The sequence below is a fragment of the Giraffa tippelskirchi genome, chromosome 6 (genome assembly GCF_054371585.1).
Source record: "Giraffa tippelskirchi isolate mGirTip1 chromosome 6, T2T-mGirTip1v1.2.pri, whole genome shotgun sequence".
Taxonomy (NCBI): Eukaryota; Metazoa; Chordata; class Mammalia; order Artiodactyla; family Giraffidae; genus Giraffa; species Giraffa tippelskirchi.
In genome coordinates, this window is record NC_137280.1 from 33,818,278 (window position 1) to 33,843,669 (window position 25,392).

The window sequence follows — 25,392 nt, forward strand, 5'->3', positions numbered from 1 at the left end:
ATGGTGAGCAAGGTAGGACTGGGAGCGGCTCTCAGAGAGTTTGTTGGAGTGGACAGTAGCAGTGAGGAAATGATTATACAACTGATGCAAGAACTGTGTCTGTACTCAGTTGCTCAGTCACATCCAACTCTTTTGCGATCCCATAGACTGCAGCCTGCTGGGCTCCTCTGTCCATGAAATTTTCCTGGCAATAATACTGGAAAATGAAAGTCACTCAGTCGTGTCCAACTCTTTGCGACCCTAGGGACTGTACAGTCCATGGAACTCTCCAGGCCAGAATACTAGAGTGGGTAGCCTTTCCCTTCTCCAGGGGATCTTCCCAACCTAGTGATCGAACCCTGGTCTCCTGCATTGCAGGAGGATTCTTTACCAGCTGAACCACCAGGAAAGCCCAAGAATATTGGAGTGGGTGCCATTTCCTATTCCAGGGCATCTGCCCAATCCAGGGATCAAACTGGGACGTGGATTCTAAGATGGATTTTGAAGTACAAGAGTTTTTGTGTTCTGTTATTTTTTTTGACGGAAAGGGGAGGCAACACCTTTAAAAGAAGGAAGATGTAAGATTAAGCAAAGAAGTCTTAGAGTGTGACAGAGTCCTGGCCAGCCTAGTGTGACGCTTCAGAGCACAGGTTTCCCTTTCAGACTCTTGTGTTGGGTGAAAGTGGCCAGCTACCAGTGTCCACGCTGCACCATCACTGGCTGTGAGAAGAACATGGGCTTAGCCCAGTCTCAGCAGTAGATTCCAAATCCACTGAAGCCAAAGCTGTCAGCTGACTATGGCTCTCACAGTGGAATGTCAGGTTATGTCTAGAAGGGACACACATGCATCTGAAGATGCCCCAGAGCTCTTCTTGCACCCCATGGATCCATTCCACTATATATGTGTATGGCATTGCTCCTCCAAGGTCCTAGTGTACCTCTCTTCCTGAAGCAGAACTTAGAGAGGCTACAGAGACAAACTGCAGCCCCTCTGACTGGAGTTGGCCTCAGAGCCACAACTGGTCCTGGGCACCTCCCCAGCTCCACTGACCATTTTAGACTCCTCTTGCTCAGCACTTCATGTCTGCTAGTCTCTGCAGTTTACCTGGTGGTATAATCCAGTCCCCTCCGCCTGAAGGACGGTAAGCCCTCTGGCAACTATATCCTTTTCAGGCCAATGTTGCTCCATTTTACTCACAGTTGGGCAAGAAGGTTCTAATAGGACCCCGAGTAGAGCACCCAAGTTCCACATAGACTCCTTTCTGCCCTCCTGGGTATCAGCAGCCACACCTTCTCTTGTCAAGATGGTGACCCTTCCTCTCACCTTTTGATCCCTGAGCACAAAGAATCCAAAGCACACAGCTAGCAGCCATGTCTCACGGTCAGTGGGCTGCTTGCCGGGTCCTCTAGCAAGAGTACACCCCCCAGGGTGGGACCTCTGATCATACAAGGTCCAGAGTGCAGGGACAGCAGTTAAAAAAGTCTTTCACGAGGTCACTGGGAGGGACAATGGTAAGAGGAGAAACTCCTTCCACCCTTGGTTCCCACTCTTCCAATGGGGACACGACGCCATGTTGAAAACTCTCCTTCATTGCATCCCGAGGTATGGCCACACATCCTCACAGGGTGGCTCCTCCGGGCAGTGCCTTCAGCCAGCCAGCCCAGCGTGCTGTCAGGCCAGCGGGTCCTAGATGGTGCAGGATAGGAGACAGCTCAGAGTTGTGGGCCCATTCCCACTTGTCCTCTGCTGAGAAGTTAGTCCCTCGGTCAGATGCTGTGTTGAGTGGATGCTGATAAATCAGGCATATTCTGTAAGTCCCTGGACAGTGGTAGTGGCAGAGATTCTGCAGAGAGGAAAAGCAAATCCATACTCACAGTGAGTGTCCATTTTGTGAGAATGAAATTTTATGCCTCCCAGGAAGATGGGAGCTGAGATTCATCAGTTTGATACCAGGTGAAAAGAGCACCATGTCAGGGTCTTAGAGTCAGTCTTCAGTCTCTGTTGCTGGCACGTTCAACATTCAGAAAGGCAAAAGGTAGGTCAGCTTTTCATACTGTTCATGGGGTTCTCAAGGAAAGAATGCTAAAGTGGTTTTCCATTCCCTTCTCCAGTGGAACACATTTTGTCTCCACCATGACCCATCTGTCTTGGGTGGCCCTACATGGCATAGCTCATAGTTTCATTGAGTTGGACAAGGCTGTGATCCTTGTGATCAGTTTGGGTAGTTTCCTGTGATTGTGGTTTTCAGTCTGTCTGGCCTCTGACGTGTACGGATAAGAGGCTTGTCAGCTTTGGCTGTTGGGAGTCTGCACTATTGGGCCATGGCATAGACTCACCTTCCCAGCCATGGCCACTCTGTTCATGCATCCATCATGCCAGGAACCAGATCAGTGAGTTCAGTTGCTCAGTCAGGTCTGACTCCTTGCAATCCCATGGACTGCAGCACGCTAGGACTCCATCACCAACTCCTGGAGCTTGCTCAAACTCACGTCCATCGAGTCGGTGACGCCATCCAACCATCTCATCCTCTGTCATCCCCTTCTCCTCCTGCCTCAGTCTTCTCTGGCATCAGGGTGTTTTCCAAGGAGTTGGTTCTTCCCATCAGGTGGCCAAAGTGTTGGAGTTTCAGCTTCAGCATCAGTCCTTCCAAAGAATGTTCAGGACTAATTTCCTTGAGGCTTGACTGGTTTGACCTCCTTGCAGTCCAAGGGATTCTCAAGAGTCTTCTCCAACACCACAGTTCAAAAGCATCAATTCTTTGGCGCTCAGCTTTCTTTATAGTCCAACTCTCACATCCATACGTGACTACTAGAAAACCATAGCTTTGACTAGATGGACGTTTGTTAGCTAAATAATGTCTCTGCTTTTTAATTGGTTGCATCAACTGGCCAGGTCATCTTCCATGTGGATGTTTCTGGTGGGCGTGACCACATAAAAGAAAGGTCACACTTAACATTTCACGCCTAATCCCATATGTCCGTCTCCCTGCTCCATACTTCCTTGTCTCTGAACTTTTATTTTCCAGGGCCCTGACCAGCTTGCCAGACCTTTCCCCACTGCGGATGAGTCTTGGCGTGTTCTCACCTTGGGCCACTTTGCTTTCTTAACAAAGTGTGTGACATGCTGCACCACTCAGAGTTCCATCCATTAGGAAGATGTTCCCTAACTGCTCTTTCACAGCCAGCTCTGAATGTGTCTCTAAAGCATGTGTAATATAGCTGCTGTCCCTTTTCGCCTTGCGACAGCACATCACACCATGAGAAACAAGCTCAGGTGCTTTTCTTCCCCTTCATCTGGACCCTAGGGATCTCTTCCCCATGTGGCTATAGGCTTGGGCTGAGGAAGGAGGGCAGTCCCATCCTGGTGGGTAACTTGGTGGCCTGGGCCACCTGCTCACACAACAGACTCAGGCCCACTAGCCCAGCTCAGCTTGAACTCTGATGTCCCCTTGCCACCTGAAGAAGCAGTGTTGTGACTGTATGAGTTGATGGCTTTGAGAGAACACCACTTATAATAGGCAGTTCTGGATACTTTGTCTTTTGTTGTCTCAAGGTCAAGTGTTCCTTCCCTACAAGGGCCCAGGAGGACACCAGGAGATGCTTTTCCAAGATGTGTAATTCCCCAATACAGGTGACATGCCTAATTCTATAACTCCAGGAACCGACATAGTGATTTTTCTCACCTCCGTTGCCATGAATTCCTCTTACACTCTAGGGTGCTTGCATGCTGAGTCACTTCAGTTGTATTCAGCTCTTGGTGACCCCATGGACTGTAGCCCACTAGACTCCTCTGTCCATGGGGTTCTCTAAGCAAGAATACTGGAATGAGTTGCCATTTCCAGGGGATCTTTCCCACCCAGGGATTGGACCCACATCTTAAGTCTCCTTCTTTGGCAGGCAGGTTCTTTATCATTAGCGCCACCTGGGAAACCCACACTTTGTGGTACATGGGACCTGAAGGCTAATGTGAAGGATGGGATGGTATGACCCAAGCCATACAGAGCTGAACATGCAGGAAGTTTATTGAATGGTAACACCTATGAAAGATGCATGGGGAGGAAACAGGATTGGATCAGAAAGCCTTTGCCACAACTGAGTTCTGGTGCTCCTGTAAAGGAGTGTGTGTGCCATGAGCTCAGTTGTGTCCAACTATTTGCAACCCCATGGACTGTAGCCTGCCAGGCTCCTCTGTTCATGGAATTTTCCAGACAAGAATATGGGAGTGGGTTACCATGCCCTTCTCCAGGGGATCTTCCTGCCCCAGGGAATGAACCTGTGTCTCCTGTGCCTCCTACATTGCAGGTGGATTCTTTACTTGCTGAGCCGTCAGGGAAGCCCAAGGAGGGAGAAGGCAAAATTAGGCAGGAATGGAAAGGTGGTATTGGGGTGTGTGTGTGTGTGTGTGTGTGTAGAGGGCTGGAGGGCAGGTGCACGTGGTCATTGGTTGTGAGAAGACTCTTCCCAGTCAGAGAGATTGCCACATGTAAGGAGTATCAATCTTGAGGTATAGAGTGATTCTTTGGGACCAAAATGAGACCAGCATGGCTGATGTTCAAAAAGGAAAGAGGGTGACATCAGATGAGGCTGGCAAAGAAGGCAAGGACCACATCATCCCAAGAGTTGCCGGCCATGTCACCCAACTCTTCCCATTCCTTTTGGGATAAAATGAGCCATTTCTGAGAGTCCCCTTCAGTAAATTAGATGAGTATCTAATGGTCTGAAACATATTTTTCTCTCAATCTTTATTACTACCTTAAGTAAGACCCAACTCTATTGCATTTTATCTCTCAAAATAGTGACATTGGATTTTGACCTTCGTCAGTGAACATTTATTAACTAACCATATGTAAATATTTCAGCATTTCTCCTATAGATTAGACCTGTGGCTAGTATATAACTTTTTTCTTACATCATTTGAAGGCATTGGTGGGTCAGTTTATAAATTAGAAGTGTTAAGTAGAAAGCATTTTTAGCATTGTACCTTTTGTAATTCTCACTCCTAGTTAGTTAACTTTGTCCTTATTACTCTAGGGAGAATAAAAACAATTTCTCTGGACAGTTTTGCTTGCTGAATGGGCATTTACACAAAAGCCATGCAGTGTTCCTTTTTTTCTTTTTTTTTGTACTATAGCTGTATCGGGAACAGTTTGATAAGAGAAGAAAGCAAATGGACTTTGGAATCAGACAGACTGGTGTAGATGTGAGGTCTCCCTTCAGAAGTTCAGCTTTGTGGGGCTTTGGGACAGTCGTTTCATCACTTCACCAAAAAAAAAAAGGAAGAAGAAATTCCTTGTTTGTTAAATGGAAATAATAAATGGTGGTTGTAAGGGTGATTAATAATAAATGTGAAGTGCCTGCTGTAGAAATTGTTAACAAAAGTACACAGCAGTGTGTTGATGGTACATTGAGTCAGGTTAGACACTGTGAATTTTAATAGTTATGTGACACATAAATGCCAGTGACAGATAAAATAACTTAATAACTGTTGAGTTTTGCATGAAAACTTCCTCTACTTTTTGTAGAAGTGTACATTTATTTTGTTTTTAAAAATGTCTAGAGATATGGTGTTGAATTCAATGATTTCATAGGTATTCTATATCTTTCAGTGTATGGAATGACAATCTAATGAATAAAAATAAAAACTGCTCAAAAACAAAATACTTAATTATGGAATCTGTGTATATGTTATTATATAGTATATGAAATCTGTGTATATGTTATTATATATAGTTATATAATTCTCTAACAAGATGTAATTTAAATGCCGTTTTACTTGAATTTTAAGGACAGGAATTCTGTGGTGCCTTATCTAAACTGAATTATGTATTTTATAAAATTCACTCTATCCGAAGGTTTGCCACGGTGCCAATTACAACGAGTGGGTTGATTTTCCTTGGAATTCTAATAGCTTGACATTGCTAAGGGAGCCAAAAGAAATGGCCAATGTGGTTAAAGACTGTTTGATTAAAGGTTCTGTTTTTCCTGAACCTAAACTTGATTCGAAATAAGAAACACTTGGAAAAGCTTATTCTCTTTACTGGTAGATGTCTCTCTTTTCCATCCTCTTTCAGGACTTTGCTTACCATTTTACAGTCTTCGTATTCTACTTTGGAGTGTTTTTGCTGGAGGCAGCTACCACGTCGCTGCACGACCTACGCTGCAATAGAACCATGACTGTGCACCCGCTCCTGAACGATAACCAGTATAACATAAACGTGGCAGCCACAGTAAGTGTGGGATGAACGCTGTTTACCTACGCTTCCCTCCCCTATCAAGGTCTCTAAGAAACTCTTCTGGCAACAATAGTTTTCTTTAATAGTAGCCATCAGCATTAAACATATAATAGCTGTTTATCTGTACAGTTAACCTTATGAGCCAAGCCAAGTACTGTCATTACCCCCAGTGCTGTGGATGATGAAACTGAAGCACCGGGAGGTTGACATTCATATAAGATCATACCTACATGAGTGCTCATGGTTGGCCTTGCACAACAAAGTCTACTTTGTGAAAAGAATTAATTGTGCTTTCTACTCCGTGTAGCTTCAGACGTGGTCTTTGTCACACACACGGGTTTGTCCTTCCCTTTTTCTGCCTAAGTGAAGCTGTCTTAGTAAACTTCTCCATGCTTTAAGTTCTGCATTAACCCCCATTTTACCCATACACTCTGACAGAAGTAAATCTTTAGTTTCTGAGTTTTAATAACACTTAAATGCATGAGCCATTCATTTGTGACATTCTCTTGAGTCCCTCACTATTCATTTCAGTATACCTTAGAGCGACAGTCAGTCTCCAGCCTTTCTGGCACCAGGGACTAGTTCTGTGGAAGACAATTTTTTCACGGACTAGGGGTGCAGGGGGATGATTTCAGGATGATTCAGGCACATTACATTTATTGTGCACTTTATTTCTATTATGATTACATGAGTTCCACCTCAGATCATCAGGCATTAGATCCCAGAGGTTGGTGACCTCTGCCTCAGAGAGAGAACTCCTTTTCACTAGTAATAGATATCAAAAGTAGTCATTCATGCAGGGACTAGTCAGCCCAGAGTAGGTGAGTGAAATCCACTGAGCTGATGAGCTGACTCACAACAGGGGAACTATCTTGCAGATCAGATCAACTGATGAACAAAAATGTAAGTGGACTCCTGGTCAAAGCAGAAACTCCCTCCTGGCAGGTGTATACTTGACATAAAATAAAAAATGCACCAGGCTTTTTTTTATGGGAATCATTTGAGATCGAACTTAGCAGAAATTGTATGCAAACATTAGAGCAGTATTATAAATAGAACTAGGGAGGCCACATGCATGAAGGCCCCCAGAATTCAATGGGGATGATATAAATTTCATCATCTGCCACGGCAAGGAAGACATGGAGGACAATTGTAACTACACGTGAGTAACTCAAAGTGCGGTAAGATTTGCACTTTGAGATTTATGATTTAAGGGTATCATTCCTCAAGAAATTTTGAAATATCCTGAAATTTTATAAATCATGTATGAATCATGATAGAGAGCTTCCCAAATCTGACAAACCTGCACAGTTTGCATGTTACTACAAATACATATAAAACCGAAAGAAACTTTTTTTGTTATCGAAACGAAACAAAACAAATTTTAATCAACCATCAAAGAAGAAACAGGGGATTTTATCCAAGATTACAAAATCTCTCTCATGCTATTGTCATCTGAAATAGTCTTGTGAAAGGATAGCAAAGAAAGTGGGTCCTCAGAAGTAAGATGTTATCAGGCAAGTAGTAAAACAAAATTGTTGTTGTTTTAGATTTGGGAATATTTGTGACATTTGTCAGCTTTTCAGAAGTCGTAGTGGTTGTGATTTTTTTTCATGTTGTAATTAAATATTCACGTTTGTACTTTAAAATAAAGTGGTCATTCTCTTTCAACAGAAAAGAAATGCCTAGATCAGAGAGGTAAGATATATATGTAAATGTATACCTGATTCACTTTGCTGTGCGCTAGAAACTAACGCAACGTTGGAAAGCAGCTGTATGCTAGTAAAATTTTCTTAAAAAAAGAGAGATGTATCTGAGAGACAACCGGCAGAAGAAGGGTGGGGAAAGTAGCAGCATGGTAGTTACACTGTAAAAATGTTCCATAGGTGGATCTGATGTTCCTTCTCAGAGCTCTGATTTCCTGGTAAAAGGATGCCTGTACTACATCATAATGTTTTAACGTATTTAATGGTTTGAGGAGTTTTCTATGGATCATAAACCCCAGAAGGGTGAGGACAATACCTGTTACTTGTTTATATGTACCAAATGTACTGATGCACACATAGTTGATGCTAAAAAAAATCCGTTTTGAATACGAAGGACAGTAATTCAGAACTCACGCCCATTTGAGAACTAGCTCCCACGCCAACCTGATGATTCATCCCTGTGGGTTTCTTCTGTTCAGCTCTACAGTCACTTCCATTGTCACAGAAATAATCTGCTCCATCCTCAAGCCCTGGGAGCTGCACTGTGTGGCTGTGAGCTCACTGTGCAGGTAGACATCTCATCATGAAGTTTTGAATATGCACCATGTTAGGGGTCTCACCAATGCCTAACAAGTGAGTCCAATGTGTGAACAAGGGCTCAACCTAAAGCTGTCCACAAATGATGTCCCATTATTAGGGGCTAGAATGTTTAAAAGAAGGGGTTAATGGTATGAGAGGATAAAACCGTCCAAAAAAAAAAAAGATGAATCTAAATCATTTTCATAAGTGTTGAAGTATCTTTAAGTAGGCTGATCAGTTTTCAGACAGTTGTTCCTTTGGAAAAATGATTTCTTAAAGTCAGTATTATAAATCTGATAAGAATTTTTGTTTCTTCTTTCTTAGATTTTCGCCTTTGTGACGACAGCTTGTTATGGCTGCAGTTTGGGTCTGGCTTTACGAAGATGGCGACCGTAACACTCCTTAAAGACTAACTGCTTGTGTGTTAGTTTCATTTGTGTACTTTTTATGTCTTGATCAATTTGGGTACCGTTTTGTTCAGATATAACAATATCCCCAAAGGAATTTGTTTGGTATATGGAGAGAATCTAAGTATAAGTTTGGTTCATTTCATGGATGGAAATTTTATTATGATGTTAAACAGAGAAATGGCCTTTAGTTTTACATTTATCTGTCTCTTTTTTTTTCTCATTTTAAAGAAAATTTCCCTTTATATCCATAAAATACATAGATATTATTCATGAAAAAGGGGTATCTCTTGTATTTAGTTGCCAAATCACCTGAACCTTAATTTTAATAGATAACTAAAACTCCCAAAGAAAAACACATTTAAAATAAGGTTCCCACTGAACTCTGTGTTTTAGTGTAAAATGGAGATCAGCATTCCTTTTCTGTAAAGATACAGATAGTAAATATTTTAGGCTTTGTGATTCATACAGTCTCTGTCACAAGTACTCATCTCTGCTGTTACTGTGAAAACAGCTACAGACAATATGAAATGAGTGAGTGTAGCTGTGTGTTCCAGTAAATCTTTATTTACAAAAACCAGCAGCAGGCTGGACTTGGTCTGTGGGCTACAGGCTGTCATTTGCTGACCTCTGGTTTAAAACCTTGGTTATGGATTTTGTATTTTATTGAACTGATCCTCAAAGGTCTAAAGTGAATTTGACGAGCCACATAATATTTAGTCTCATTCAACAATTACATTGCCTTTGGGTTAATGGTCAAACACTTACCCTTGAAGCAGCTATAGCATCTGAAGCTAATTCAAGCAGAGTCTTGAGTACAAGAAAAAGTAATTTATGAAGTGAACCCTAGGGGCTTAATCTACCTAACTGTTTTCCTAACAACTGAGCAAAATGCTTACCTGGCATTCTTAAAACAAGAGCCCCAGAGACCCCTGAGCCACTCCTGAAATGGGTATCTAGTGCCTGATGTTTTACTTTGGGTTTATTTATGCTTCAAATAGCAGCTGTTTGTCCTGTGCATGAATAGATGAGTATTTTTATGTGGATATCTGAGGCTTTACCCAATAGAGCTCTCCAAAGGGTAAACTTTTACTTTAATTCTTTTACATGACTCTAAGTTAAATTCAAACAGAATATGAGATGTAACTTAAAGTTGTAGATTCTCATCTAGGGAATAGTCCTATGTTGTTTTGCACTGGTGAGAAATACATAGAATCAGTTTTCAAGCAACAGTGGTCACAAAAGCTATCTCTGGCTGAATAGCACAAAAAAGTATTTTAACCCACCTCGGAGACCCTGGTCATGGCAAAGTGCCAAAATGGCTTGAGAACAAGTTAGAGTTAGGCCCCAGCTCACACCACCTGTCCAAATGAGATACTTATCTCTTGCCCCAAGAGGGCTACCTCTGGGAAAAGAGGGCTTTTGATTATTTTATACTTTCAGCCCTTTGTATTTTGGTTGAATCATCCCCTACCAGTGCCATGTATAAGGTGAGCAGTTAGATTTTATGGAACACGGAACAATCTTGAATGAGCAGCATAATCAATGCTCAGTGGTCAAATGCTGCTTATGCAGTGATCCCTTAGGAAGAAGAATCTTATTAGGGTTTGGTTTGTGATGTAACTGTAAAGGTAAAAGGTATATTTAATATGTGGCAAGAAGAAACCAGTCTTATGACTTTATCATAGCTTTTCTATAAAAATCCAACTTCCTTGGTTTTTCTAGTTCCATACCACACACTTAAATCTGTATTATAAACGGTCTATTACAAAGTCATAAATGTGCCATAAGGATATATCATCCATTCCGGCTGGAATTGTTAATAGTCTGCTAGATTTAGTTGTGAGATTATGTTTTTATTTCCAGGGTATAACAGGTCCGTGCTGCTTGGTGGCATTAAATTAAATGATTTCATGAAACTGCCTTGGTGGCACTTTTATAAATGGATTGCTTCTCGATCATAAAGAACCAAGCCTAGAAGTCATTTAACTGTGAATACCTAGAATTGTAGATTAATCATGATCTAGATTTGGGAGTTGACTGACAAAGCACTGAACAAAAATTATAGCATTTGAGAATTTCTTTGTATACCTTAGCTGTAAAAACAAGAAAGTGTTGGTTGGTCTTAAAATCTGGTAACTCCATGATGAAAATAAATTTATTTTATAAGTGTTATGACTCTAATAAAGTATTCATTTGATAATCTTTGGGGGTCATCTATTTTTTATACAATTCACTTTGAAATTCAGTTAAAGGTTTGATATAAACTTGACAGATTTGGAGCTTCTAGACTCATAATATATCAGAGTTCTGCTTTAAACATTTCTATGTAAAAGACAGTCTTTGCCAGCAAGTCTTTTTTATTTTTATTTTTGGTGAAGATTCAAAAGGTAACTCTTTGAAAGTATTATAAGTGAAGTGAAGTGAAGTCACTCAGTCGTGTCTGACTCTTTGCCACCCTGTGGACTGTAGCCTACCAGGCTCCTCCATCCATGGGATTTTCCAAGCAAGAGTACTGGAGTGGGTTGCCCTTTCCTTCTCCAGGGAATCTTCCTGACCTGGGGATCAAACCCAGGTCTCCTGCATTGTAGGCAGATGCTTTACTGTCTGAGCCATTAGGGAAGTATTATAAAGGAAGCTTAAATTATAGTTTAGTATATTTTATTTTAAAAGCATTTATATAGGCTTAATACATGCAGGCAGTGTTCTGAACATTTTTTTTCAAATATTAACTAATTTAATCCTCATTGTAATAACTTTATGGAGTAGATATTATTGTCACATTCAAAGACAAGGGAGCCAAAACACAGACCATGAGAAACACCCAGGGTCAAGTACCTCTCAAGTGGGAAAGCTGGTATGTAAACCTCAGTCTGGCTACAAAGTCCAGGTTCATCATGGTTGTGGATCCCTTAGTCCTCCCAGATTTTACAAATTTTATATAACCAAAAATATGACTCTTTCCTTTCAAAGATTTTAGAAGAATGCTTAACACACAAAACTGCTTATGATAGATGTTACCTTCTAGAACTTTTTTTTTTGGTAACAACCAAGGGCTCACGAGTTTAGCTGTAAGAACTTAGACCAAATTTGCATAATGGGGAAAAAGTGAAGCAACTGTGGTCTGCACAGTTCTCCAGACTGCCTGAATATTGCTCTGGTCCATTCATTCTGGTTCTGGACTAGGGGCTTCAGTCACTCCATTGCCTTACATCAATTTAGCCCTCACTCATCAAGTCCTAAATTGACCTGGCTTTTTGATCACCCCAGGAACTGACATCAGAAAGGTTTTCTAGTCTGAAATACACCATTCAGCCTTTACACATGAAGTATGAATATTCACCTCTGCATATGCCAGAATCTGGAATCTAAGTCGTCATCATGGAAGGTTCTATCCTCAACATCATGCTTCAAGATTGTCACTAAGTGATCCAGCTTCTCAGGTGGCAGCTTAATGTATTCTTGGGAGAAGGGTCCAGGGTTTTGGAGAGAGGTAATTATCTTTAGAATATATATATACATATATATAGTATTTTGAAAGTTCAGCTTTTTCGAGTGAGCATGTATTAGGCTGTACCCTGAGCAATAGGTCAATAAAAGTTCTCTCTCTGGAGCCTTCTTTTGTCAAGTCTTCCATGGCTTGCTTTCTCACCCTCTTTGGGTCTCAAGTCAGTTGTCATTTTTGGAGGCCCTCCCTAAGAACTGAGTTTAAGCTTGAATCTCACACCAGCACTCCTGTTCTCCTTTCCTGCATTTTCTCCATGGCACTTATATAGATTTTCAATATATAGCACATATTTTGTTTACTTGTTTGTCCTCTTCTTCATTGGAGTGTAAGGCTTATGGAGAGGAATGTTTTTGTTTAGAGCTTTATCTCTGGTGCCTAGAATAGAGCATAGCAAAGAGCAGGTACTTGGTAATTATATACTGAGTTAGAGAATGAATGTTAATGACAATAACTTACTCTTGTATTCTATCAATATGTTCTATAAAAATTGATCTTACTAGCACTTGAAAATTTCTGGTGTGTTTTTCACCTAGTTCTGGATGTATTTCGGGTGAAGCCTAACCTTACAGGTCGTCTATTAATTAAATGTATTATATTACCAAAATGTTGTATAATCAGTCTTCTATAGCAGAGAAACTGTAATAATAAAAATTTAGCATTTCATGTGAACTGATTAGATTTTTATTCAAACATTTTCATGACTAAAGGTGTAACTGTACACTCAACTGACTTAGATAATCCTGAAAGCATCATGAGAACTAAGAATTAATTTTTAAAAAGACTGTCATTTTTCTATAAATGATCAGAGTGTAGTAGTTTTGGCCAGAAATTACGAGAGTTACTGTTATAAACCTAACAAGAGGTGGAGGTATCTATAATGTGGCCTTTTGATTTTGCATGTCTCCCAACTCCAAGCTTTATCCTTGGGTATGTATTTATGAGAGGTATTCTAGATGAAGGATATTGTTGAATTCCCTGTATTCAGTTTAACTTGCCATCCTAAGTAGGCCTGATATTCTGAGTCAAGGTACAGTTTAGCTGATGCAATGATGTTCTGATGCATCAGTATCTTGGGCCACGTTGCCTTTTTATGAAATTCTACTTGCTATTGATTTTTAAGTATGCCATCTTGCTGAATACACTGCAGTTTTTGTGTGGAAATTTTTTAAAGTGGGGTAAACTCATTTGTTTACATACATAAGTATATAAAGTATTTAACAGCAATTGAATAAAGATTTGATAGTTTTAGGCTGTGTAACAGTTGTCTCAATTTTTGAACATACATACCCCATTTAGCATATAAAATGTATGAACTAGTGTCAACCCATTTTAAGTCTTAGTAAAGCATTTTAATTTTTTCTTTTTTTTTTTTTTGGCCGCCTCGTGACTTCTGAGATCTTAGTTTCCTGACCAGGGATCAAACACTGGCCCTCAGCAGTGAAAGCACAGAGTCCTAATCACTGGACCCCCAGGAAATTCCCAAAGCATTTTAATTTTAAATTTAAAAAATATAGTTAAAATATTATCTTTTGTTTGACAGAAGTATTAAATTAAGGTCTTATTTAGACACACATTTTGGTAAGAGAAGTCTATTTTAGGGTCTGGTGGCCACAGGCATTGACTTGAACAATACCTTGGCTTTGGATTCCTGGTGAGATGATAGCTCCTCCATTTCTTTGAGTGAAAAAGTTGTCTAAATCTGACATCAACTCTTGGCCAAATAAACTTTTAAGAACAAATAAATTCTCAGCACATGGATATATTAGGCTCTTTTCCAATGTAAGATGAGTAAGAGTTGCCTCAGTTTTTTTTTTTTTTTTTAGTATATAGTTATACTTTCAACATGGATTATGCATGCGTCCTAAGCTGCTTCAGTTGTGTCGGACTCTGCGACCCCACGGACTGTAGCCCACCAGGCTCCTCTGTCCAGGAGATTCTCCAGGCAAGAATACTGGAGTGGATAGCCATTTCCTTCTCCAGGGGATCTTCCCAACCCAGGGATCGAACCCACATCTCTTATGTTTCCTGTATTGCAGGCAGATTTTTTACAGTTGAGCCACCAGGAAGAAGCCCTCAGTGTGAATTAGGAAAGTATAATTTGCATATAAAAGGTATGGTTTCATGGATATTATTCAGCATGAAACTAAATAAACATTTAAACAGGAAATAATATTCCATTAAGAGCTGTATGATTTGAAGTGAGTCCATTTATCCAAGCCTGTATCCTCATCTGTCAATGGTGAGCAGAGTTACCAACCTGTGGCAGTAGGTCCTTGGGAAACAAGAACCCAAGATAGAGTTAAAAGTTCAAGCAATTTATTGGAAGCAATGCCCATGAAAGGTCAAGAGGAAAGGGGGAAAAAATAGGCAGGAAGAGGTCCAGGCTGTGTTCTAGCTCTGAGAAAGACTCAGCCAACTCAGCAGGGAGCTCCAGCACCATCGAGGTATCCCACACTGTCTAGAAGAGATGAGCCCTTGGACCTACACATTGTCAATCACTGGCTATGGGTTGCCCAGAAAGACTATGACCTCAGCTCGCTGGCTGAAAAGCTAAAGGAGGATTAAAGGCACCTTCGCCTGGAGGTTAGATCTCTGCGCTCCCGGAGGATGGTTCTTTGTTGGAGTTCTCAACAGCACTCTTGGTTACTGCCACTCGCTGCTCTGTATATCATATAAATCCACTTCTCCATGTGTGTCATGGGAGCCACTTCTCCGGGGTTCCTGTGGGCCTCTGGTTCTGAGAGAAGAATTAGAACAGGGATGTTACACCAAACTACTAGCCTCATTACTGCAGGTGGACTTGAAGCCATAACTGACACTCGTAATCTCTCTGTGATTACCTACCCTGAATTCTGCACCTTCCTTTCCAGGTCTTTCACATCTCCAGTGTTGTGACCCAAACCCTCATCTCTGAGGGGTCTGCACTGTCCCCTGGGGTTAAGGAATTCTTTCTTATTCGCTCTTATGTTCTTCTTTTCTTGATCAAGCATCCTTAAGATCCAATTCCATTGGTATTTCCCTGCTCCTGCGAATAACATGCTAGTTAGTTTTTGCAACTGTCTTGGAGTATCATCCCTTTCTTTTTCATCAGACCCAGCATGAATTCAGCAGGGCTATTCTGAGGGAGGCGTTCAGTAGAAAGATGGGGACGTGTCCTGGGGAAGAGTTTCTTTTCCCTCTCTTTTCTTTCTGCAGGGGAAAGTACTAACTTTTAATAAGGAGGGATGAGCAATGAGCTACCTCTGACGCTCCAAGTGTTTCAGAGAATTCTAGAGAGCCACAGTCTTTGGCAGTATCTGGGCTTTCCAGGTGGCGCAGTGGTGAAGAATCCTCCTGTCAATGCAGGAGAAGCTGGAGACCGGGTTTGATCCCTGGGTCAGGAAGATCCCCTGGAGTAGGAAATGGCAACCCACTACAGTATTCTTGCCTGGAGAATCCCCATGGACAGAGGAGACTCGCGGGTTACAGTCCATGGGTTCGCAAAGAGTTGGACATGACTACGCATGCACACATATTCAAACATGCCCATCCCATGTTTCATGGGCCCAGGCTTTCCTCCTCAGGATGCTGAATTTAGCGTTACAGATTTGCCTTAGTAGAGAATCCTTTGAGATTCAGTAAACCCGTCAGATCTTGAGTGTGCTCTTTAGCTGTGTTATTCTCGCGATGTTTATAATTTCATATGTTATTTCCTCTGTGTTTTCAAAGGCCTGAGTTATCGCATCACCCAGAGTATTCCTCTCCATGGAGACATTCTCCTATGTTAGGGAGATTATATTTACCTAATAAGGAATCTATGGTTTTTATTTTATCGGCACCACTTACTATTCTTATAAAATTTAATATGTGCTTGCCACTAATTAAAAAAAAAAGCACTATTTCACTCTAAAGTATCACTGCCAACTTTGTTTAGATTCCAATAACTAATCATAGCATGTTTTATATCCAAAGTTTTGAATAGATCTGGCTTCCAAACAGAAAAGAAATCCAGATGACTCACTAAAACAGAATAGAGGAAAGATGTAAAGTGAAAGTGAAAGTCGCTCAGTCATTCTCTTTGAGAATTCTCCAGGCCAGAATACTGGAGTGGGTAGCCATTCCCTTCTTCAGGGGATCTTCCAACCCAGGGATCAAACCCAGGTCTCCCACATTGCAGGCAGATTCTTTACCAGCTGAGCCACCAGGGAAGCCCAAGAATACCGGAGTGGATAGCCTATCCCTTCTCCAGGGGATCTTCCCGACCCAGGAATTGAACTGGGGTCTCCTGCATTGCAGGAGGATTCTTTACCAACTGAGCTATCAGGGAAGCCCAGAAAGATGTAAGGGCTTCCCTAAATTAGCATCAATCTCTTTCAGCCAATTCTATGTCACCAAAGCCATTCAGTTTTAAATCTACTAATAGTATTCATTCTTTTTGTCTTGATAGTGAACACTCTTATCTTGATAAACTACAAAAGTCCTCCTCTTGCCTCTTTCTTATCTCTCTTCTTTCTCTTCCTCCACTTTTGAATCTGTTGGTCATTTCAGGTAAGTCTGAGGAGGTATTTAAATTGTTTAAATATTTTATGGTGGTTAATTCAGAGGAATGCAAATTGTTAGTGTGTTGAGTATATTCACTAGTGTTTTAAAAAGCTAATCTAGTCATTTATGTCACTGACACTGGATTTCTTTTTCTGTCATTTGAATAAATAGGAAACGTAGCAGACTGACTTAAGAGACTTTATTATCCACTTATTCAACAAACATTTATTGAATTCCTTTACGTGTCAGCTATGATTCTAGATGCTACAGAGACAAGGAAGAAAGCAATGCTATTATCCTCATAGGGTTTACATTGTAATGTGAGCAGAGAGGCAGTAAATAGATGCAAAACACGTATATGAGAGGTTAGATATTCGTCAGTCCTAATGAGATAAATGAAACAAGGTAAAGGGTATAGGACAATCATTGGACATAGAGTTATTTTAAATAAATTGGGTAGGGGAGCTTAGAGGCAAGGAGCAGAATCCTGAAGTTGGGGGATGGATGCAAGCAGGTGACTAAGAGAAAAGCCTTTAGGGACTTGGACAGTCTATCCAAAAGACTGAGCTCAGAGCATGCCTGGTGTGATCCAGGATCAAGCTAGTGGCTAGCGGAGCCAGAGAGAAGTGAACAGGAGGAGTCTGGTGACATGAAGCAGGAAGCAGTGCTGGCAGATGCAGCTCATATAGGGTCTTGTATTTACATGAAAGGACTCTACCTTTTTCTGTGTTTGTTGGGAAGCCATTGAAGGGTCATGAGCAGAAGGTGGTATGATTTGACTTAGGTTTTAGCAAGATCATGGTGGTTGCTGGGCGGAGAACAGGTTGTAGAGGAACAAAGTTAGAAGCATGTGTACTCGTTAAGAGGCTGTTGCAATAAACCAGGTGAGAGAGATGCTGGTGGTCAGATCAGAGGGGCAACAGTGGAGGTGGTGGGTGATAAGTGGTTGGACTCTAGGCATGCTGTGACGGTAAAGCCAGCAGAGTGTGTGGATGGACTGGGTTTGGAGTGTGACCAAGAAGAAAAAAACCTGAGATCAAGGATGTAGTTGCCGTTTACTGCTTTACAAAAAACTGGGAGGAAGTTGGACTATAAAGAAAACTGAGTGCTGAAGAATTGATGCTTTTGAACTGTGGTGTTGGAGAAGACTCTTGAGAATCCCTTGGACTGCAAGGAGATCCAACCAGTCCATCCTAAAGGAAATCAGTCCTGAATATTCACTGGAAGGAGTGATCTCAAAGCTGAAACTCCAATACTTTGGCCACCTGATGTGAAGAGCTGACTCATTTGAAAAGACCCTGATGCTGGGAAAGATTGAAGGCAGGAGGAGAAGGGGACGACAGAGGATGAGACGATTGCATGGCATCATTGACGTGATGGATATGAGTTTGAGTAGACTTCGGGAGTTGGCAATGGCCAGGGAAGCCTGGCGTGCTGCAGTCCATGGGGTCGCAAAGAGTCAGACACGACTGAGCGGCTGAACTGAACTGAACTGATGGGAGGAAGTTGTTTAGAAAAGATTCAAAAGTTAGACTTTAGCTATTGTATTTGTTTTTAAAGGCTGCTGTGTTAGAGTACCACAAAGTGGTCACTTAAAACAGCAGAAATGTATTTGCTCACATTCTGGAGGCTAGAAACTTGATGTCAAGGTGTTGGCAGGACCCTGCTCTCTCTGAGACTCTGATTGAGTTCTTTCTCGCCTCTCCCTAGTTTCTGGCGGTGACTGGCAATCCTTGAGGTTCCTTGCCTTACAACTGCATCACTCCAATCTCTGCGTCTGTCATCTCATGGCATTCTCTCTGTGTTTGTCTCTTAAAAAGACACAATCACATTGGATTAGGACCCACTTTAATGACCTTGCTTCAGTGATTGCATCTGCAAAGAGTCTATTTGCAAATAACGTCACATTCAAGGTACCAGAGTTTAGAACTTGAACATAATTTTTTTGGGCGAGGGGACACAATTTAACACATACAGACATGTGAAGTTTGTTTTGTTTGTTTAAATTTTAATTAATTAATTAATTAGTTTGACTGCACTGGGTCTTAGTTGCAGCACTTGGGATCTTTAGTTGCAGTATGCAAACTCTTAGTTGAGGCTTGTGGGATCTACTTCCCCAACCAAGGATCAAACCTGGGTCCCTTGCATTGGAAGTATGGAATCTCAATCACCATCAAGGGAAGTCCTTCAAATTTATTTTTAAGTTCACGATTCCTTAGGTGTCCATGTTGAGAAGCAATTGCATGTACAAATCTAGAGTTCAGAAGCAAGCTCCAAGTTAGAAATAGTAAGGACTGTCAACTCTGGCATCCACCTGTTTACTGAATAACCTGGGAAAACTATACAGCAATCATAATTTCCTTCTCTGTAGGACTGGAAATTACAGTCTCGGCCTGTAAGGGACTGTTGCGAGAGTCTAATTGGACAATGAGCGTGAAGACCTCTAAGATGTTTTAAGCACCACCAGGCAAATCAATCAAAGCCCTTCATGTTGCAGATAGTTCTGCATTCAGTCGTCATGTATTTGGACCACGTATTTTCAGAATACAACATGCTTTAGTATATCACTGGTTTCATTTAAAGCTAAAATGTCAGCTTGCTTCAGGGCAGTTGCTGTACACAAATAATGATAAATTATACATTGGTTGAGATTCTTAAAAGTAAAAGAAAAGAATTCTAGAGTGGTTGCTGACTTCAGGGCTTTTAAAGTCTTGCCGTGTCCTTAAACAATGCCCTAAGGGTGACCTCACCACTAAGGTAAAATCAGCCACTGAGTGAACTTCTCAAGTAGAAATTCTGGATTGTTCCTAAGGAAAGTAAGAGAGTCTTTTCCATTATTCAAAATATGTATTGATAACCTATCTTAGGACCAGAAATGTGGAAGAGATGAAACCAAGATGATGAATAAGACCCAGTAACTGTCCATAAGGAGGGGATCTGTAAATTAATGTACAATAAAGATAGAAAAAGCTGATTTTAGAGATAAGCCTAGAATGCTATGGCAGCATGAGGGAAAGTTGTAGAGGGGAGAAGTCTGCTTCTTGGTAGAAGTGATATATATAAGGGATCTACAGGATGAATTAGAGCCAGTTGGGAAGATCCCCTGGAGAAGGAACAGGCTACCCACTCCAGTATTCTTACATGGAGAATTCCATGCACAGAGGAGCCTGGCGGGCTACAGTCCGTTGGGTTGTAGACTTGGACAGGACTGAGATTAACACACACACAAGAAAGTATCAAGACAGTACGGAGACGGGCATTACAGTCAAAGGGGCCTGAAACTGAATCTAGCCTCTGTACCCCAACACTGACCTAAATCTCAGAGACAGAGTTTCGAGTGAAGTAGAAAGGAATAGCTTTATTGCTTTGCCAGGCAAAGAGGGTCACGGTGGGCTAATGCCCTCAAAAACTGTGTGTCCCTGGAGAAGGTAGTGAGAAATGTTATAGTAATGGTTCAAAGAGGGCATGATCAGCTTAGGGACAGTCTTCTGATTTGTTGGTAGTGAGGTAAGTGGAGTCAGCATCATCAACCTCGTGGTAGCCTGGGAGCTAGGATCTACGGGCTAGTAGGCAGCACACCCTTAGCTTCTCCTACCTGGTGGAAAGGAAAAGGAAAGTGAAGTTGCTCAGTCATGTCTGACTCTTTGCGACACCACGGACAGTAGCCTACCAGGCTTCTCTGTCCATGGGATTTTCCAGGCAAGAGTACTGCAGTGGGTTGCCATTACCTGGTGGAGGATTCAGTATCTGCAAAACAGCTCAAAGAGATTGTCATGTATATTGCTTGAGGAACCAGGACCCTGCCCCAAGGCTACACTATTGTTCTGACTGTTTCTCCCTTTTCTCTGCATCCCCTCCCTTCCCTAATTAACAACTGTTTGAACCTGCCCATTGGAACTCAGGGAAGATCCTGAAGGCTGAATGAAGCCTATTTCCTGTAATCAAGAAATGGGGGACACAGAAAGGCTTTTGTGCCCAGGAACCCCACTGGGTACTTCTCAGGATCAGACCCACTTGTGTAAAGGCCCAGAAAAAGAGATGCTGTGTTCAGGAAGCAAAGTGGTTCCATGTGGAGTCAGCTTGGAATGTGTGATGGTGACAGGTTCAGGGATGATGCTGGAGTTGATAGTGTTCGTTGTTCAGTCCCTAAATCATGTCTTACTCTCTGTGACCCCACGGAGTGCAGCATGCCAGACTTCCCTGTCCATCACCATCTCCCAGAACTTGCTCAAACTCATGTCCATTGAATCCGTGATGCCATCCAACCATTTCATCCTCTTCCATCCCCTTCTCTTCCTGCCTTCAACCTTTCCCAGCATCATGGTCTTTTCTAATGAGTTGGTGGAGCATCAGGTGGCCGAAGTATTGGAGCTTCAGCATCAGTCCTTCCAATGAATATTCAGGGTTGATTAACTTTAGGACTGACTACTTTGATCTCCTTGCTGTCCAAGGGACTCTCAAGAGTCTTCTCCAATACCACATTTTGAAAACATCAATTATTCAGTGCTCAGCCTTCTTTATGGTCCAACTCTCATATCCGTACATGACTACTGAAACCAAAGCTTTGACTAAATGTCAGCAAAGTGTTGTCTCTGCTTTCTAATACGCTGTCTAGGTTTAGTCTCCCATTATGAAGGTCCTTCTATGTCATGCTAAGGAGTTGGGGCTTTGTCCCAAGAGGCTTACGTCCGCTAGAAAAATTGCACCTGCCCAGCTAACTTCTCATAATTTCTCTTTCTTCACCCCTAGAATTTTTTTCTGCCTCAAGCAAGCATTGAAGTTTTCCCAGTTGCCCTGGGTGAGTTTGTCCTAAAGTCTTGGCTGTACCACTTTAGTCTGAGGATTTTAGTGCCTCGTTTCAGGAACATACAGCAGTGCATCCCCTGCAATCAGAGACATGGGTCCTATTTTTAAAATTCACCTCCTTTTCTCTTTCTACCAACTCACTCTCATAACCTTCTGATCAGCTTCCGGCTTCTGGTGGCCTGGTATTCTAACATGGCAACCTCACCTAGTCCACAAAGATCCTTTATATTGTTTCTGAAATGAAGAATGACCAGGAATCCCTCTCCCTTTTCAATTTTTGCTAACAGATTCAAGAATCAAGGTGCACATCTGACATGTGGTATAATCAGGTACCAAGTCTTCTTTAATTTAAACTACTGGAATGATGTTAAAATGAAAGGGAAGCAAATATGGGTTGACTTCCTGTCCACAGGCAGTGAGCAAAGCCCTTGAGGTGTACTTACCATTGCCTGGCCATTTTGAATGTGCATTTTTCCTTTTTTTAAATTTTCTGAATATTAGATATGTTAATGTCAGGAAGTAAGCGTCTTTTAATTTCATGGCTGCAGTCACCATCTGCAGTGATTTTGGAGCCCCCCAAAATAAAGTCTGTCACTGTTTCCACTGTTTCTCCATCTATTTGCCATGAAGTAATGGGACTGGATGCCATAATCCTAGTTTTCTGAATGTTGAGCTTTAAGCCAACTTTTTCACTCTCCTCTTTCACTTTCATCAAGGGGCTCTTTAGTTCTTCTTCTCTTTCTGTCATAAGGGTGGTGTAATCTGCATATCTGAGGTTATTGATATTTCTCCCTGCAATCTTGATTCCAGCTTGTGCTTCATCCAGCCCGGCGTTTCTCATGATGTACTCTGCATATAAGTTAAATAAGCAGGATGACAATACTTGAAGTACTCCTTTTCCTATTTGGAACCAGTCTGTTGTTTCATGTCCAGTTTTAACTGTTGCTTCCTGACCTGCATATAGATTTCTCAAGAGCCAGGTCTGGTGTTCCCATCTCTTGGAGAATTTTCCACAGTTTGCTGTTATCCACATAGTCAAAGGCTTTGGCATAGTCAATAAAGCATAAACAGATGATTTTCTGGAACTCTCGTGCTTTTTCGATGATCCAACGGATGTTGGCAATTTGAATTCTTGTTCCTCTGCCTTTTCTAAAACTACTCCTTACTACAAGCTTACTCCTTGGAAGAAAAGTTTTGACCAACTAGACAGCATATTAAAAAGCAGAGACATTACTTTGCCAACAAAGGTCTGTCTAGTCAAAGCTATGGTTTTTCCAGTAGTCATGTATGAATGATAGAATTGGACCAAAAAGAAAGCTGAGTGCCAAAGAATTGATACTTTTGAACTGTGGTGTTGGGGAAGACTCTTGAGAGTCCCTTGGACTGCAAGGAGATCCAACCAGTCCATCCTAAAGGAGATCAGTCCTGGGTGTTCATTGGAAGGACTGATGTTGAAGCTGAAACTCCAATACTTTGGCCACCTGATGTGAAGAACTGACTCATTTGAAAAGACCCTGATGCTGGGAAAGATTGAAGATGGAAGAAGGGGACAACAGAGGATGAGAAGGTTGGATGGCATCACTGACTCAATGCACATGAGTTTGAGTGAACTCCAGGATGTACAGGGAGGCCTGGAGTGCTGCAGTCCATGGGGTCGCAAAGAGTCAGACAGCTAACATTAATTCAACATTTACTAGGTGCTAGTCACTGATCCAGGCTTCCCAGGTGGCGCAGTGGTAAAGAATCTGCCTGCCAATGCAGGAGACACAAGAGGCGCAGGTTCTATCCCGAGTCAGGAAGATCCCCTGGAGTAGAAAATGGCAATCTGCTCCAATATTCTTGCCTGGAAAATTCCATAGACAGAGAAGCCTGGCAAGCTATAATCCATGGGGTCACAAAAGAGTCAGATACGACAGCAAATGAGCACACACAGTCACTGATCCAAAAACTTTAGATGTATCACACCCTCCCCAAACCCCTAGACATACCTTCATGATCACCATTTTCCAAATGTGAAAACTAAGGTCATTGAAACGTGAGGATTTGTTTAATGTCATGCGACATTTCCAACCCAAATGATATGGCCCAAGAAGGCAGGAAGTACTGAAACCTGACACATTCCACAATTCTGAACCAAGTGCAGAGTTGGGTAAATTTATAATTTTAGGTTTTATCATGGCCATGTACTTGGTCAATAAACACTGGAGAAATGCTAGAGTGTTTTAAAACAAGACACAGACATTTCCCACAGATTTCCAGCTACCTCTGTTCTTGGATTCCAGCCTGCTGTGTCTTTTCATCTGCCATCAGGGTTCAACAAAGGGCGCCAAGCTATGAAGTGCATGAAAACAAATGCAACATGGGTTGCATGTCTCCACTGCATCCTGTCCTACAATTTAGTGCCCCTGAAGCAAATCTATCTGGAACTCAGATGAGCTCTGGTCACTCACGGTTGGTAGCTGTGGGACAACCCTACTGAACAAATGACCCTAAAGCAAGACTTTGGTTGGGGTGTTTTTTCATGAAATATGTTTAGTCTGGGTTTGTACTCACCCTGCAAAATCACAAGTGAAAATCCTTTTTCTGTCCCATTGTTTTTCTCTCTTGACCACTTGGTAATTTGCATTTCTATTAAATTCAGATTAATCGAAGAGCATTCAATGCTGAAACCCACATTCACTTTTCTTTTAGCTGTTCTTCCATCTAACCAGGAGAGGGCAGTATGAGCACAGTTTAGAGACTTGATAGGAGCTGCTCAAGAGTGGGAAACTTCAGATTTTCCATTTTAACATGATCTGCTCTTGAGTCCCTTGCCTCAGGGTTATGTGTAAACCTACAGTTTAAGGCCGTATGTAACATTCTGTCCTAAGTAAGGGCTGAGAGTTTGACTCCTTTTAAGTCACTAAGCCAAAACTTAATCACTAAAAACACAGATAGCAATAAATGTTATCATAATGCCTGTTTCCACTTGGTGGGGGTGGAGGGGTGAGAGTGTTAGGTGCTCAGTCATGTCTGACACTTTGTGACCCCATGGATTGTAGCCTGCCAGGCTCCTCTGTCCATGGAGTTTCCCAGGCAAGAATACTGAAGTGGGTTGCCATGCCCTCTTCCATGGAATCTTCCTGACCCAGGGATTGAACCCCGGTCCCCTGAATTATAGGCGGTTTCTTTACCGTCTGAGCCACCAGGAGGGGTGAGGGGAGACACTAAAAACATCAACACTTTCATGTCCTTGAGACATTCATTATATTACAATTAAAAGTCATTTTTTCAAACATCTTTCAATATCTTTTGCTGTTAATCAAAATACCACTTGGGAACATAGTCATGGGTCTCCCCATTTGCAAAACTTCGTATCTCCTTCTACTGAAGATGGGCACGTCAGCCTTCACTTACAACCTTAGTGGTGATTGAATTATTAATAGTAACACTCTTAAGGCCATCCTGCCTGTCATGGAATAATCAAAGTAAAAAGAAAAAAATGCTACATCTTGTGGTCACCTCTCTCAGTCTTTGGCCTCCATGATTGAAGTCACAGTTATTTTCACAACCAGCTTTGTGGGGTGGTGCCATGAAAGAAACACAGAGTTGAAAGCCAGGTAGAACTTGTTTTATATTTTGGCTCAACTGGGAGATTGAAGACTAGTCTGGTA

The 25,392-nt window shown here is 41.7% G+C and overlaps 1 protein-coding gene across 3 annotated transcripts in view; it reads left to right on the forward strand.

Annotated features, from left to right (window-relative positions):
* Nucleotides 1–11,109, forward strand: part of MAL2 (mal, T cell differentiation protein 2) — a 30,934-nt gene extending 19,825 nt beyond the window's left edge. For all 3 annotated transcript variants that reach the window (XM_081505309.1, XM_081505310.1, XM_081505311.1), the window contains 2 exons: nucleotides 6,051–6,206; nucleotides 8,822–11,109. In XM_081505309.1, coding sequence (XP_081361435.1) covers nucleotides 6,051–6,206; nucleotides 8,822–8,893 — 228 coding nt within the window. In that variant the 3' untranslated portion in view covers nucleotides 8,894–11,109. The remainder of the gene's footprint in view (nucleotides 1–6,050; nucleotides 6,207–8,821) is intronic.
* Nucleotides 11,110–25,392: the final 14,283 nt, after the last annotated feature.